The following is a 17,650-nucleotide window of genomic DNA, read 5'->3' as shown; positions in this document are numbered from 1 at the left end:
TACGATTGCATTCAACAAGTGGGTGCTTCAGATTGTGTTGAAGGGGTACATCCTCCAAATCGTGAACACCCCACCTCCTTTGCCACCATCCCAAGGACAGCTGACTGAGGGCCACCTCTCCTTGCTTTATCAGGAAGCGCAATCTCTTTTGGTCAAATGAGCCATTGAGAGGATGCCTGCATTAGAAGTAAGTTGTGCTTGTTAGTCCCCCTACTTTGTGGTGCCAAAAAAGAATGGAGGACTTCATCCTATCTTAGATTTGCACACTCTCAATGCCTTTCTACAGAAAGAGAAGTTAAAAATGTTCACCTTGGCTTAGGTCTTTTCTGTCCCTGGAGACTGAATGGCAGGGTTGGATTGTAGGGCATATTTTCACATCTCTTGCAATCCCATAGGCATTACCTGCGGTACACAGTGGGCCAGGAGCACCCTCAGTTCACTGTGCTTCCTTTCAGCCTTACCAGCGCCCCTTAGGTTATCTTAATTGGACTCTCGCTCCTTAGCGAGACTGCTGGTTTAGGGATGACAGCACATTTGTTTGTAGGCGACTGGGTCACTTCTACAAGTCACAACTGTCACCCCAACCCTCCCGGCACACAAGCAGTACCTCACCAAAACTCGGACAGTAAAGGTGATTTCTGGCAGCCTTACGCATGGACTCTAGATGAGACCTCTCAGGGAAGTCGTGGTGGAATGGAAGTTACTCTTTCCTCTCATTAGCAATAAGTCTCACACTAAGGCAATGAAGGAGATGCAAGAAATTTTTCAGTAAAAAGACTGCTATCTACGGTAAAATGCATGTGCTGCAATGATTAGGATAATGAACAGTAATAAAAGCAGAATTGTGAAGATGAGGGTTGTGAATATGAAAACCCCCACCATCTTACAACATAAAATATGTAATTCCTAACCAAGAAAGCCTAATCTCTACTCGAACAAGAGCTAGGTGTGATAAACCCTAATCTGACAGTACTATGTCCACGAGAAGCTCCCCACATTCCTTGTTACCTTGGAATGAGGTCTCTAGATCAGACGCCGTTAAGACACGAAGGCTGAGTTCTGCGGCAAGGTGACATCCAGTGTAGATGGCATCTGAAAGGAACCCCTGTAATGACCTTGTCCATGTGAGGTGTATTTATACTGATCATGCTGGGTCCCTGACGCAGTTATGTACCTAAACAACTGATAATGTGGCAGACTTGTGTCGGCAATTACATAAACACTCCCGAACAAGTGTGCATTATGTTCCTATCACACGTAAGTGAGAAAGGGACATGATGACAATACCTACGTACATCATTGATAACGATGCTGATAATGATGGCTTCTCACAATGGCACTGTTGATGGAAATCAAAGCATTTCTTATAAAATGTAAGCAATGGGAAATGCTAAAAGAAATAATAAAATAAATTAAATAAAACAGAGCATGCTAAATAGATAAAAGGTCACTCAGTGACATGGGCAACAGGCCTGCAAGCTGAAGTCTAAGCTGACTCCTGTTCCCAGTGGGAAGCTAACATGGATTAACCACAAGGTGTTCACAAAAGTGAAGGCTTGGTTGCAACTTATTTTTTAAGTTTGGGGGTCCCAGTCTTCCCCTAGCCCCTTGACTGGGTGCTGAAGGCAGGCTCGCTCCACTTTCAGACTACAGCAAACCTTTTGCACGTGCTGGGAATCATTATCATCATGTCGAAGCTACACCTAATTCCTTCTCAGACACTCCCTTTAATCTGAGCCTTTCTGGATGCAGTGCAGTTCCTCACCTATTCTCATCTATTCTGGAGAGTCCAGCATATTTGGGCTATGATCAAAATGTTTTGGCCTCAATCCTTAATGCTGGTGTGACTGACTCTGATGGCCTCCTGCATCCTGCTGGTAAAGTACCCCAGTTGGCATATGTAGGCTGTACAGTGGGATCTGATCTCCCAGTTGGCTCAGCACCAAGGGAACCTCTCTGACCTGGCCTCGATTTCGAAGGAGACTGTGAAGAACCTGCGGTGGTGACAAACAAACCAAGATTAGGTCAGCGGCAGACCCCTTTCCCTTACCCACCAGAGCTGACATTGGTGAGTGATACATAGCTTCTGAGTGGGGTCAGTCATCTGCCAGTGGTGGAGATCAGAGGACTATGGTATCAGCAGAATCTCTGCTTTATATCAATCTTCTGGAGCTGAGAGTAATTTGCTTGGCACTGAAAGCCTTCCTTACACCCATCGAAAGGGAGAATGGTTCAGGTGTTGATGGACAACACAACCACCACGTAGTATTGCAACAAGCAGGGTGGGGTGGGGTTGTGGGCCCTATGCCAAGAAGCTCATCATCTCTGGGATTGGCTGGAATGCAAAGTCATTTTTCTGGTGGTACAACATCTGGCAAGCTCTTTCAGTGCTAGAGTGGACAAACTCAGCTGTTGATGCCTTGCAGATCACGAATGGCAGCCACACGCGGAGGTGGCATGAGATCTGCCACGGATGAGGAGAACCTTGACTCAGTCTGTTCGCCACCACCTAGAATGCACAATATCAACATTTCTGCATGTTGAAGTTTCCAAATCGACTCTCGCTCGGAGATACATTCCATTTAGAATGGAACTCAGGACTCCTTTACACCTTTCTGCCAATACCTTTCCTGCTCAGTTCTTTAAAAGATCAGGACTGACTGGGCCCAAGCTATCCTTGTAGCTCGGTACTGGGCACGGATCCCATACTCCTGTGCATGAACTTAGGCCCTCTGATCAGGCTGCCCGTCAGAAGGACCTCCTGTTGTATCAACAGTGCAGGGTCCTTTACCTGAACCTGTGTACACTCCACCTTCATGCATGGAGTTTAGGTGGTGGCAGTTACCACCCTTATGGGGTCTGTGACATCCTCTTGGCAACCAGGCATCTCTCCACTAAAACAGCATTGGCCTGCTATTGAGATATGTTTGTGGCCTGGTCCTCCTCCCATCATGCGGACCCCGTACCTGCACCACTGACCGAGGTGTTGATGTTTGTTTTGTCTTTGGTCTGGCAAGATCTTGCACTAAGCACTGTAAAGGGTTACTTGTCTGCCATTTTCACTTCCCTGCAGTGGCCGGACCAACCTTCCCTGTCCAAGTCACCTGTTGTAAACGTTTCAGGAAATGAGTCACGACACACTTCCTCCTACCCCTTTTGTGATGTCCGAATGGGATCTCCGTCTGGTCATCCCATTTCTGATATGTTCTATCTTTGAGCCACTACGTGGCTGTCCTCTGGAGCTCTTGACTCTAAAAACGGTTTTCTTGGTGGCCATGACATATGCCAGGAGGGGTCATCAAGCTTCACCCTTTACTATACTACACTCCTTACACCAGCTCTTTCGCTGACAAACTAGTTCTTAGAACACATGCCTCTTTCCTGCTGAAAGTTGTCACCCTTTTGCATGTCAGCCAGAGCATCACTCTGCCAAATTTTTCACCCCCCCTCATCCTTCCAGGAGGAGGAGAGACTCATGTGCCTGAAACCGAAGACAGCCCTTTCTTTTTACATTAATCACACCACAGATGATCAACTCTCTATTGGAGCGAAAAAGGGCAAGGTCATGCACAAGTGGACCATCTCTCGATGGATTGTACTATGTATTAAGATCTGGTCCACACTAGCAAAGAAACAGCCTCCTGAGAGCTTATGGGCCCATTTCATCAAGGTAACTACTAATACATTAGCAGGCAGTGTTCCTGTCCTGGACAAGCCAAGCTGCTACATGGGCCTCATTCCACACATTCACAAAGCACTACTGCTTGAACACCCAGGTCCGTTGAGACAGATATTTCATCCATTTGGTCCCCTGGAACATTCTGGTTTGAGCCAGTTCACTGACCCTCGTCCAGAGAGATATTGTTTGGGCATCTATTCTAAGGTGAGGAATCTGCTGTTAGAAATCTCTACCAGAAGAGCTAGTTAATTACCAATGGTAATTCTTTTTCTGGTAGAGTCTCTATCTAACCACAGATTCCTTACCTACCCTCCTACTTTCCAGGTCTGGTAAAGATCCCATTTGATTTGGCACAGTTGTCAAACATTGTTTTTTTTCATGGCTCTGGGTTTTTAAGGTACAAATAGTCACAAAAGAAACAGATGTCAGCGCATCGGGTGGCACTTCTTATATAGGTACAGCGACATCACTGCCAATGCAGAGCTGATCAGTGTCACCTACAGGTGCGCAGAGGTATTGCTCAAGATTTTCCAGAACCAACCTGAATCCTGGGGAATATTCTAAGGTGAGGAATATGCTGCTAGATAGAGTCTCTAATTAAAACGTGTTACTAAAGGTAGGAAACTTGTTTATTAATGCTCTTTCACACCTGCATGTATATTCTTTGGCTTTTCAGCCATTTGTAATGACAGTTGTGTTACACAATCTTCATTTTGCCCTCATGTTTTTCAAATAGCCTTCCGGAAGTTGGAGGTGAACCCTCAATTCCCCTTCTGGAGGGCTGGGTGAGGGTAATGCTTGCTCACTTTCTTCAATGACATTTGTATAGTATAATTATACATTCCTCTTTTTAAGTCTGACAACTCTTGGGGTTGTAAGCTGGTTCTTCAATTGAAAGGTACAGACGTTTCACTTAAAATTATTAAGGACAAAGAAACAGTCTGTCGTGGATGGGAATCTTCTCTTTGGAATTCTTTTGCAGTTGAGCTTCCTTTAGGAGTGAACCTCTTGTGTTTTCATCCCGAAAATAAGTCTCCTTTAAGAAGTAGAATTTCCAGGCCTTTAGCATTTATAATGCACATTTGTATGTATTTAGTCATGGTCTTGTAACTGAATATAATGTTCTGCTGTAATTTTCTTTGATTGTATGGTTCCATGAATATAGTTATGTGTGCAAGTACTTGAGCTGCGTTTAAAACAGTATGGAAATGAGTAATATAGATATAAATAATTGTTTGCAATGTATTTCAGAACATTCTCAACTCTAACTTCCAGTGCTAACACACAGAGCTTCCTATTGCAGCGTTTCCTCCCTTCATCTACTGTCCCCTAATGCTTTTTATTCGTTTTTTCCTTGCGTTAGTATTTATTATTACTTATACAGTCATTGCTTCCTCTTGGATACATGTGCACTATAGACAAGACGTTGAATTAAATATACACAGAAGCAAAGCACATATTAATGGCTTTACGTTTCTCTTTCTCTTTTTAGGGGGCTGGCAGTGGTTAATAAATGATAGTTTGAAAAGTCTACACTTGATATCGAGTACTGCAAGAGAAAAAATTAAGGTACTTTTTTCTCTCATAGTTCTGTTATAATTTGGAAAGTCTTCACTAGACTATTTGAAAACATGTAAGAGCTTGTTTGTAAAGAATGAGCGTAACTACAAGAACTTTGAATAAAGATTTCGATGTAAAAGGTACCCTGCATGGCTCCTGAGGGCTTGTACGCCTGCCCAGCGTTCATCATTGGAAGCTCATCAGGTTTTTGATTTTCACATAAACCTGCACGACTATCATGCACATGCTGTGTCATGGATTGTGGCCTAGAATGGGGCTCTGTGGTACACAGCGGCACTTGTGTGTGGGTATGACTACTGCCAGCTTTCCAGGCTGCTAAGGACTGACTGTGGATGCAGCAGTAGGATTATAGTGACAGGGCAGGCCTTTACCTGTTGTCTGACAAGGAGACAACATCTGTATTCTTAGGCCTGGCTTGACAACGCAAGACATGGTGTTGACAATTTTTTTTTAAATAAACATTTTGGGCTCTGATTCCACCCAGGAGGACATTACTTTCTTAACTCATGTGGCTGCCTATTTTATATGTATCAATCTTCTTTCCAGGAAGTGGCTTTATTGCAGTGTATGAGGGACCACTTTACATGGGATAAGTACACTCAATCTTGATGCTGTTTGTCACACTCTGTTTTTATCTCATATGTATTCTAGTACAGAAAGCAAAGCTTCTTTGCTACATTTCTCCCATTAGCTTTAAAGTTAGTATTGTAGGCTTTATTATGATAACCACATTTGGTTGAGCAACACATATAAATATCAATTAGAAGTGTCTATGTTTCCATGTGTTGACACATTAAAGCCTGGCATTGCTAATGCTTGTTTCAATCGTCTGCCAGTCCCTTGCAACCGGGTCCTTTGATCGACTTCGATCTTCCATGGCGTGTTGACGGTGACCTTGAGAGAGAAGCACTCCGACGTCAGGTGTCCATGTCGCCTGGACGGCATGTAGACTCTTGACATCGACGAGCGGTGTGACGGCGAGAGGTGTTGCTTCCTCGCCGGCAAACATGTCGACACTGTTACTTGCCTCGACGTTGATGTTCTCGACGTCGACCGGGACCTGCATCGTTTCTGACCAGAACTGTGTTTAAAAGCTGTCCTGAACGACTAAGTAAGAGCCTTGGTGGAAGACAGCCCTTCCCCTCGCTCTAAGGTCCCGCTGGTAGGCTGCTTTCTCTGTCTGCTGTCCTCTTTGGCCCGTAGGCAAATTTTCTCCCTGTCACGCAGGGTGCACCTGGAGAAGTTCTTGCATATCTCACAGGCATCTGGTATATGAGAAGTTAAAAGGCATATAATACAGACCTCGTGTGGGTCAGTTTTGGCCTTCTTTCTGCCACAGCAAGGGCACTTGTCAAAAAGTGAAGGCATTTTGGATGAAAAAAGGCCTAAATGTTAATTTTACAAAAAAGGACAGAAAATACTCAAGCAAGTTGAAAAATGTTGAGTGAAAGTGGAATCAAAATGATTTGATGAGAAATTTTTGTGAAAAAACCTATAAATAGGCGGAGCAGAATGCTTCAGGGTCCTGTCAGAAGGAGCCGGAAAAAAGAACTGAGGCAACTGCCTCTTGCTGTGCATGATGGGATAGAGGAAGACCATCTGCTCTTACAGTCACAGCTTCTTTTTCATTCTGTATAATGGCAGTTTATGGGATACACTGCCCTGCACTGCTTCATCTTTATATAACATTGCAAAAAGGTTTGTGAAAGATTTTTCTGCGAAATCTTTAGACTATCCATGCATTTTAATGCATATCTATGTTACAGTACCCTTTTTCAACCAAGTCGGATGACGAATTTAGCCTTTGTAGCCTTTCCTCTAGGCTGCATATTGACATTCTTAAGTGACTCTGCAGGCCTTCCTGAAAAAAGGCATACATCTACACTTAAGAATACAATTTTAGAACAGTGCTCCGGGTCCCCACAGGCGTGCGGAACTATTCAGCGCTTATGACTATCATGGGAATACCCCTACGAGAGAACTGGAGTTACAGGTATGAAACTATTTCTTCTCTTTTTACTAAAGTCTACATGACAAACTTTAAACGAGTGAGCTCTCCTTAGTGCACACTATAACCTAAATCTAAATTTTTCCTACACACAATCTCTATAATTCATCCAATAAACGAATCTTCATCCGGAGTCAAACAAATCCGAATGCCAAAGTACTAGAACAATATTTGTATATCTTAATCCAACAAAACAAGTTCATATATATATTATTTTAAAATATTTTTGATTACAATTTAAAACATAACCACATCATTACCCACAACACAAGGAAGAGAAGAATTAAAGCTGATGAATAAATGTGTCTTCTGACTTGCACACTTCTACTATACTGTCAATAGACATTCATAACACTTTATTCCTATATAGGAACGGCTGGTGCCCGCAGATAGTGTCAGCAGACAGACTCGCTCCAGTAAGTCTGTGGCCTCAAAACAACTGGTTAACGTCCTTGTTTGCAGCAACTGCCCCCAGGTGTTGGACACTGTGGTACTGTTTGTGGGAGGGTAGAGGCAGTGCATGACCGGCTTAAGAGTAGGGGCTCACAGCGAAGTAACAATAATTGTGAAGGTGCAGTTGGTCCCTCTGGCACATCTTCCTGAGACACCTCTTGAAGTCCCTCATTCCTCATCTGGCCCCACCCCATCCCGTTACTCTCCCCCACCCTGACCTTTTTGCTGCTGTGGACTGTCACCAGAACTGTTTGCGATGTCCTGCAAGGGCTACATATCCAACCCAAAGGCCACCATTGTGATGTCCCAAAAGCATTGGGGTCTCCTTTGATTGTCATTTAGGCCTTTCAGTACCTCATTATGTAAGGCTCACAATGGGTCGCACCAGGACAAAAACAACGCAGCCACTTAGCCTCACACACTCTCAGCCTAACCCATCAGACAGCTCCTCTATGTTGGGGACAGTGGACTGCATACTCCCACGAAAAGTGACCCACCACTGGACAAAATGGCCATTTTTCTGCAAGAGAGCTGAGACTCGTGGGTGGCTTTGGAGCAAAGACTTGGCGCTATCACCACCAACTTATGTCTCCTCAAAGAAGAACATTGTAAGCTGACTGACAGGGTCAAGGCCACTGAAACATCCTTAGACTCTCTGATGACTTGGCAAGCAGAACAGACCTCTGTCGTTGCTCAGCTCTGTACACAGGTTGCAACACTACATAAATGGGCGGGAGATGCTGAGGGGCATGCAAGTTGGGCATGCCTGAACACTTGGAGGGCCCCAGTGCCACTCAGTATGTGGAAACCTGGTTGCGGAGTGTAGTGGCACCACATGGCCTATCAGAACTGTTAACAGTGTAGACAGCCCACAGGATCCTGGTGCATTGCCCGCCTCCGGGTGCACCTCCGTGTCCAATCGTGGCCTGAATATTATAATTCAGGAATTGTGATGATGCCCTCCAGAGCAGGAGGAAGAATGCTCCCATCATTATGAACACTGCACATGTGTCATTGTTCCAGGACTACACACTTGCGGTCCAGTGTTCGAGCTCCTCCTATCAGGCAGTTAAAGACAGTTACAGGCTGCAGGCCTGACATTTGCACTCATCTTCCCTGCCAAGCTAAAAGTAACCCACAACCAATGCACCCTCTTCTTTGACACACCGGAATCAGCATGGGATTTGAGGGAGCAACAATTCCCCTGAAGGTCCGCGATGCCTGGGCTTCCGGTACCTGAAGCACAAAGCAACATCACAAAACAAAATAAAATGATGGACGGGATGTTGAAACTTTTCAAACACTCACCCCCAGTCACAGATCTGGATTTATTCCACCATTATTTTGCTCGCCACGTCACCCGAGTTTGGACCCAGCCATATGCAAGCTCAGTCTTAATCCTGTTCCCTGTGGACCAGCCCGAACTGCCAAGCCAGGTCCTCCCTGGACAGGAAACAAGCTTCCTGGGACTGGTTTCAGGGTATCACCCTTCATCAGCCAAGCTACCTTGAATCCAGTGGCACAGCGCGCAAGAGACCCACGTCTGGGCATATCCCTGCCACTTAGGGCGCACAAAGCAACATCACAAAACAAAATAAAATGATTGATGGAGTGTTGAAACTTTTCACTCACCCCCAGTCACAGATCTGGCCAAATCTTACAACAGTGGGTTACAGGATGGTCACTATGATGCCTGGTGTAGTAGAAATGCTGGAACATGCGAATACTACTTTATCCCCCCCTACACTGCATGAGCGTTTTGACTACATCCCTCCATGCAAATGTTACCCATGCAACGTGCCTGGGTAAGACACTATCTGACCATAATACTTTCAAAACCACTGTCTCCTGGGGTCAGGTACCAGCCCCCATCTCTACCTGGTGATTCCAGCCCCAACCCCTGGAGAACACAGTATTAAAAGATACCTTGACTACTGCAATTGAAACATATTTTGCTGAAAACACAGGCACAGGCTCTTCGCCACTGGTGGAATTAGGAGGCATTTAAAGTAGTTGTGAGGGGCATGTCAATCAGTACTATTTTTGGGGACCTCAAAACTCTCCTCAAAGACCTTACCCGTGTAGAGAACAGTTTAGGCCCCCTGGAACAATCTGCTGCGGAGAGTGATGCACATGCAGCTCAATTACAAGAAGCTAGAGTTAAATATGCTGAGCTCCTTGCACAAATTCTTGTGGTTGATTATGTAGATTACACACAGGAAACACACACTGACAAATCCAGTGCACTGCTTGCATGCATGATCAGGCCGATGCCATGACACTCTTCCATCTTATCGGTGCTCACACCTCAACATAACCCAGTTGGAAATTAACAAAGCCTTTCGTGGTGTTTATGCCAACATTTGTACCGCCAATCCTTCTCCTGTTTCAGGTGCTCTTAGTTCATTCATGCAGGGCTTGCTATTGCATAACATATTGGCTATTGACATTGAGGTAATAGGTGCCCCGTTCACTCTGGGTGAACTACGGCCATTGACGATCTTGCACATAACAAAACGCCATGATCAGATGGACTACCAATAGACTTTCATGCCACATTTGCAACGCAGCTGGTGCCACAACTAGCTCGTCTATATAGAGCGTCGGTGGAAGTGGGGTCATTGCCCCCACTACAAGCCAGCCGCTACTCATTTCTCTTCTAAAACCAGGCCGACAGCCGAAGGATATGTCTTCTTACAGGCCTTTATCCCTGCTGAACGCTGATTCTAAATTTTACACAAAGTTTGTTCCCTCTACTGCCACACTTAATAAATGCAGACCAATGTGGTTTTCTCCTGCGGCTAACACCTCTCTCAACATACGCCCTTTCTGTCAGATCCTGGACATTTCTCTTAGCCAGCATCAGACAGCCAGTTATCACTTACTGGACCTACAACAGGCCTTCGACACACTGAAATGGAATTTCATTTTTGCTGCCTTTGCACGCTTCAGCATCCATCCTACGTACAAATGTTAGGTTAAGCTATTATATACTAACCCCACTGTCCAACCTCAGGATCAATTACAAGTAAATCTCACTCTTTTTCCTTCATGCACACCAATTGTGAGACTACTCTGCCTTTCGGGGCTACTAGCATACAGATAGCACCCCAAATGTTCCGTTATTTAGCTATACAACAATACTGAGAAGCAAAAGATTTGTTGGATGGGAACATTCTAAAAATGGTTGCCTCACTCAAATTACTTTTCGATCATGGTGCCCCTGTTGGTCGTGGGACGACCGGCTCTCACCAAGATGGTTATGCTGCCCCGAATGTTATATCACTTTGACATCTTACCAGTGCTCATAGCTACACCGTTTTTTAAAATGGTTAAATTCTTTATTAATTTATCTGATGTGGGCTCTGGGAGTCATAGGGTTGGCTTACCTAAGACGCATTTGCCACTGACGATGGTGGTATGGGTGCCCCAAACTTCAAGGCCTACTGCTTGGCGGGGCATTTAAAATGCTTATCATGTTGACTGGCAGGCCCTAACCTGACACCGCACAGGCTCTAACAGGATAAATTACACTGCCTGCTCCTTCCAGGTACCAGACCACCCTCTACGCAACCTCTTCTGCTGTGTATAGCTGTTAGATATTGGAAAACTGCACTGTGCTACTCTAATCTGCTCCTACACTATGTTCCAAATGTCCCCTTCAGAGGTTTCCCCACCTCTACCCTGGAGCAGGCAGGGTCACGTCAGTTGGTGAGCTCTTTGAGAATAAAACCCTTATGAAACACCAGGAATTTACCCAGACTCATGAACTATCGGAGATGCTTTTTTTTTTTGGAACACTTATATTAATCGATATGTCCACGACCACTGGACACCTCTTGGTTCTGAGCCAGCTACCCACAAATGTATTCAAGCAATTCATATTATGGTTTACAATAGGCGCATGATCAAATGATTATACCCTGGTCTGCGCTTGCATCTGGTGGTCCCCGTGACTTCCCTACATGCCAGTTGGGAAGGTGACCACTTACGTGGTCTCCATGATAAATTACGTGGCCTTCATGATAAAGAATGGGTCTTCTTTATTGAATATCCTATGAGAATTTCACACAACTCCTTCAAATTTATACAAATCTCAATATTACATGGAGCTTACTTTACGCCACAAAAACTTCAACCTATGTTTCCCTCAGCCTCTTCTCACAAATCGCTGCTGCCACACACAACATGCCGACCTATTGCGCGTGTTATGGGCCCACCCTTCCGTGTCCTCTTACTGGGCAGCCATCCAGACCGCCTTGTCGGATCTGGTGAGAAAGAACCACTGGAATACAGCTGAACATTACATTCTGGGACTAAACCCTAGATCTTAAGACTCCAGAGTTAGGGCATGTTTAGTTGGTTTAGCACTGTTATCGGCAAAGCACCTTTTGACGAGACGCTGGAAGTCCCCTGTGACGCCCTGCGTCTCTCAGTGGCATGAGGAGGTGCTTCATTGGAACACGGCTGAAAGTTGCGTGTTACGGAGGGAGGAATACCGGAGTTCACATAAGCACCTCGTCGCTATGGAGTGGGATGCAGTGCTTGAATCCTTTAAGTTTCAAGAGGTAGATAATGATCAATTCTTGCTGGTGACACTTACCCTGCCCTACATTCTTGCCACCCCCTGCCTGAACCTTTCATATTGTTCTGTACCGCTAGCCTGTAGTAAACACATGTAAACCTCTGCTGCCCTGGCACGTTTCCTTTGTGCATCACTGGTTCAGATAGGTCGTCGACAGCACACACTTATACTCAAACTAAGCCCCTTGAGATACTTGCACACATAAGTTTCACCCCCATATGAATGTTTTCAGTCCATTGCACGGCACTTATGATACAGCGTATTAGGATGACAATTTTGGAAGAGAGGGAGTTATAACCGGGTTATATTGTTTGCATTCTTGTATGTCACATACATGGCAGAATGGTCTTATACAATATCACCAATTGTTGTTTTGTTGTTAATGATTATCCATAACACCACTTCAGTTATGCTGATTAGCGATTTTTTATGTTTTTATCTGCTGTTTTAAGCATGATATGATAATGGATGTAATATTACAGTCACATGTATCTCCCAGTGCTCGACTGTTGTACATCTCGTCATGACATGTCGTTTATACTTATGTATGGCCAAAATGCAATAAATTTTGTGTAAAAAAGAATAATAATTGTTCAGCATATAACAACATAAATTAAAATGTTACATAATTACAAACATGCAATACACAAACCTTACATGAACATATATTATTTTATACACAGTGTAACCAAACTTCGTACTAAAAAAAAGACAAAAATGAAACTTGATTGATCATGACAAATATTTATTACACGATTATTTTAAAACATTATTAAATAAAAACAAACATTCTTCTGATACCCAGCTGGCACCCGATCACATAATATCAAATATTTGGATGTCTACAATCATGCCTGCGAAGCTGCCACATTACTTATTCTACTATTGCTAACATCTATTTTATATCCATCTATGATTGGAACTAGTCATAACTCATAAGTCTAATTTTAAAATTCACGCCCACCCTCAGATAAAACAATCCCACCATTCTTCGCGCTCTTGGAACTTTCATATGTTACCCCCAAGAGTGCGCTAAAGCGTACTCTTGTTTATGAGTATATGAGGGTATGAATAGCCTAAATGACAAACCTCTACAGGGAGCTGGCTTTCTGCCCTCTACCCTGCAAGCTTCAGTTGCAACAGCCTTAAACAAGTATGAATAGTAAGTGCATTCAAGCTCTTACTATTGATTTTGATTGCTGCTCATTTCATTGATATGGAAGCGTGTCTCGGTGTCGAAGCTCAGCATTACAGCACCCTTTGTCTCTTTGAACTCATGATGTTATAGTGCTAGATCTTTGCTCACAGTGGCTTCCCCACGTAAGTAAATCTTGCAGGTGAAAACAATACTTTTTATGCTGAGTCAATTACACTGCAGATTGATTTCAAAGTTAATTGCATAATTCCTCCCTGTTAGAAATGGGGTCTTTGGTTGGCAGTCAGGTTACCCCCTGTCCAAGCAAGGGCCCTCACTCTAGTCAGGGTAAGTCACATACAATCCAAATTATCCTGTGCCCACCCTCTGGTAGCTTTATTAATCTGGTTAAATGCAGGTCAAAACGATCAATTACACTTTGAGCTATCACTGCAGGAAATGATAAAATAAGTTTTTACTATTTAAAAAGCAACAAATGCCTCTTGCAAACACAAAGTACCTGGTTCACGTTCAAATTCTCTGCAAGGGGCCGCAGAGGAGGAGATGCATGGAAAACAGGGAGGTGTGCGTCGATTTTTCTGGCACACACAGATGATGCGTCGTTAAGTTTTCACACAGGGCAGGCTTTGTGTAGATTTCCGGCGCGTAGACGGGGCTCCTGTTCGCGTTGTGGGGTTTATGGACGCCCCGAGGACGATGTGGAGAAATCCTGGGCATGCAGGATGAAATCACAGGGGCTGCGTCAATCCGGTGGGCGATGCGTGGAAATTTCTGTCGCATGCAGGTGCTGCGTCGATTCTTCTAGCAGGAAGTTGGGCTCGGCTTTGCGTCGATCCAGTGGGCTGTGCGTCGAAGTTCCGGTCCCAACACTGGCGTTCCGTCTATCTCCTCTCGGGGAGCCGGGCTGCATAGTTACGGTTCGGCGTGCAGTGACTTTCTCACCGCAATGCAGGCTGTGCGCCGTTTCTTGCAGGCTGTTTGTCGAATTTTTGCCGCACAAGGAGCTCTTTGCAGGATGAAGTCTTTTTGGTCCTGAGACTTCAAGGAACAGGAAGCAAGCTATATCCAAGCCCATGGAGAGCACTTCTCAGCAGAGCCAGAGGGCAGCAAGACAGCAGGGCAGCAGTCCTTTACAGAAAAACAGTCAGGTGAGTCCTTTGGGCAGCCAGGCAGTTCCTCTTGGCAGGTTGCAGGTTCTGGTTCATGGTTTCTTCTCCAGTGGTATCTTGTCCAGAAGTGTCTGAGTTGGTAGGGTCAGGGACCCTGCTTAAATACCCAAATGTGCCTTTAAAGTGGAGGAGACTTCAAAGAGTGGCTTAGAAGTGCACAGGGTCCCCTTTCAGCTCATTCCTGTCTGCCAGGGTCCCAGTAGGGGGTGTGGCAGTCCATTGTGTGAGGGCAGGCAACTGTCCTTTGACATGTAAGTGTCAAGCACTCCACCATCCGAGCCCAGAAAGACCCATTCAGTATGCAGATGTGTGCAGGTGTGACTGAGTATCCTGTGTTTGGGGTTTGTCTGAGTGGGATGCACAAGGGAGCTGTCATCTAACCCAGACGTGGATTGTAAGGTACAGAAGGTTTTAAGTGCAGAGAAATGCTCACTTTCTAAAAGTGGCATTTCTAAAATAGTAGTATTAGATCCAACTTCACCAGTCAGCATGATATTGTATTACCATGCTGGCCATACTAAATATGACCTTGTTACTCCTTTCAGATCAGAATCTACCACTCAAACAGTATGTGAGGGTAGCCCTAATGTTATCCTATGAAAGGAGCAGGCCTCATAGCAGTGTAAAAACGAATTTAGGAGTTTTACACTACCAGGGCATATAAACTGCACAGGTACATGTCCTGCCTTTTATCTACATAGAACCTTGCCCCTATGGGTTACCTAGGGCCTACCTTAGGGGTGACTTATATGTAGAAAAAGATGAGTTTAAGGCTTGGCAAGTACTTTTAAATGCCAAGTCAAAGTGGCAGTGAAACTGCACACACAGGCCTTGCAATGGCAGGCCTGAGGCATGGTTAAGAGTGTGCTTATGTGGGTGGCACAATCGGTGCTGCAGGCCCACTAGTAGCATTTAATCTACAGACCCAGGGCACATGTAGTGAACTTTACTGGGGTCTTATAAATAGATTAAATAAGCCAATTGGGTATGAAACAATGTCACCATGTTTTAAGGGAGAGAGCATATGCACTTTAGCACTGGTTAGCAGTGGTAAAGTGCACAGCGTCCTAAAACCAGCAAAAACAGTGTCCAAAAAGTGGAGGTAGGCAGGCCAAAAAATTAAGGGTGACCACACTAAGGCTGTCAGGTCGAACACTCCCTCATTATCACAGCCTCTGGTTAGGCGTTCCATTTGTGGTGGTCAAATACTTAGGTACTGGTACACCCTAGTTCCTGATTTTGCATTTTACTTCTCGGGGTCAATCTGAAGTTTTCACAAGTCAACGTTGATTGGCAGTCTTGTTGAAACAGTAGCCCACTGTGCTGAAACCTTCCTGACTACAACCATAAAGGCATTTCCCAAGTGTTTCAACTTCTTAACTGACTTGACTGATCAAGTAGAGTTCATGTTTCTGGATGGGATGTTGTATGGTTCTAAAGATTGTAGGTAGGCTACATCCAACAGGCTTTATGCATGAAGCTTATCATTTTGAACTTGGTCGTGCATTTGATTAGGAATCACTGTGGGGGTCTTAAGTACCAGGTCAATGTGGGTAGACTTCTTTAGTCCCCAGCAAATGCCAATAAAAGTAATAGTATTAAAATCTTGTCTTTGGGGAAGCCAGTGCAAACAGGGTTGCAGTTAAGCTTTTTTTTACTAGCAGGGATATGGTGGAAGCACTTTGCCAAGAGTGCGGAATTGGAAAGCATCCCATTCACAGTACGTTTTTCTGGGGGTCTGAATCCAGTTTGATCCCGGATGGAAACTTCTTCCTCAGGATTCCTCACCTTAAGAATACCTCTCAGCTGACAAACTAGATCTGTTAATTTTTTCCCCAACAATAGCTTTCCAGTGTAACCAGGTGGTGCCATGCGGCTTTAGGACTAATAAAGCACCGTTGGTGACATAGCATGAGTTCCTGTTTTTCCGCATCTGTGCACACCATGGTGAATGATTCAACCCTCTCCGTGGCCATGTCCTGCTAATAATAAGATAACGGATATAACAGTTGATTGTGAGTCAATGACTGCCTCTCAGTACAGTGGTGAACAGATTACACCCTAATTTCTTAAATAGAACTGTACTAGATGTAATAATTTTCTCCACAATAAGAATATTTATTTTCCACCTTACTGTATGTTGTGGTGCTTTGATGGTGTTATAAGCAGTCTGATAATTATTTGTATTGTCCTACGGAGTCCTAAAATGTTGATGATAAATAACCAGGAGGACAGAATTAGTGAACATTATTACAATCATTCTGCTTGGACTGTAAAGATAATCAGCCTCCCCTGAGAATGTGAGGATATTTGCTCTAGTGTAGTGTTGTTGTCCATTGGTATCATTGTATGGCGATTTAGCACCTGAATTGAAGACATGCAATATGTTTATAATATGAAATAGTGACACACAAATAAAAAGACTATATAAATTAGTATTTTAGTGTTTCTATCCAAAAACATGACAATAAAATTGGTTTATATTTTTAATGAAACTAATTTCATGATGGCATGTCCACTTGGTTGGACCTCTGCATATTAGCTTCTGTCCTATTAAAGATGGAGTCAGACACATTACTACTTCTGCGTGGAAAGGATTTTTGTGATTAAGGTGGGTACGTGGCCCTCATATACATGTCCCTGATGGCTATACAAAGAGAAGGCTAAGTCATCAATGGAGTGTTTCACAAATAGCAGAACCACAACATGTTTGGTAAGTCTGGCCTCCCAGATGAAGCAATTTCTCCATCAATACCACATGAGTCTACACCAGGGCCAACATTCCAGTCAGCAATACCCTTTGCAGCTGATTCATACACCCTAACAAATGTATACTTGCTTTTAGGGCACATATGGATCATTAGGGACATCACCACCAGAAGCAGCTGGCAGTACTACCTCAAACATTATTTCACTTACTACTATACTATCAGCTTCTGGTAGCTAAAAGGATCTGTCATTTCTTCACAAATTGGAAAACAACCACAACAGAATGCATGGACTATAACCTCTCCGTCCC

The 17,650-nt window shown here is 44.2% G+C and overlaps 1 protein-coding gene across 1 annotated transcript in view; it reads left to right on the top strand.

Annotated features, from left to right (window-relative positions):
• TBCD (tubulin folding cofactor D) overlaps nt 1-17,650 on the top strand; it is a 1,666,801-nt gene that overhangs the window by 1,051,897 nt on the left and 597,254 nt on the right. The window contains 1 exon segment of the mRNA XM_069200356.1: nt 5,172-5,248. Within this exon segment, the coding sequence (XP_069056457.1) occupies nt 5,172-5,248 (77 nt within the window).

This window comes from Pleurodeles waltl, chromosome 7 (genome assembly GCF_031143425.1).
Source record: "Pleurodeles waltl isolate 20211129_DDA chromosome 7, aPleWal1.hap1.20221129, whole genome shotgun sequence".
NCBI lineage: Eukaryota > Metazoa > Chordata > Amphibia > Caudata > Salamandridae > Pleurodeles > Pleurodeles waltl.
Note: the sequence above shows the minus strand (reverse complement) of the source record. Positions and strands in the feature narration are given on the sequence as shown.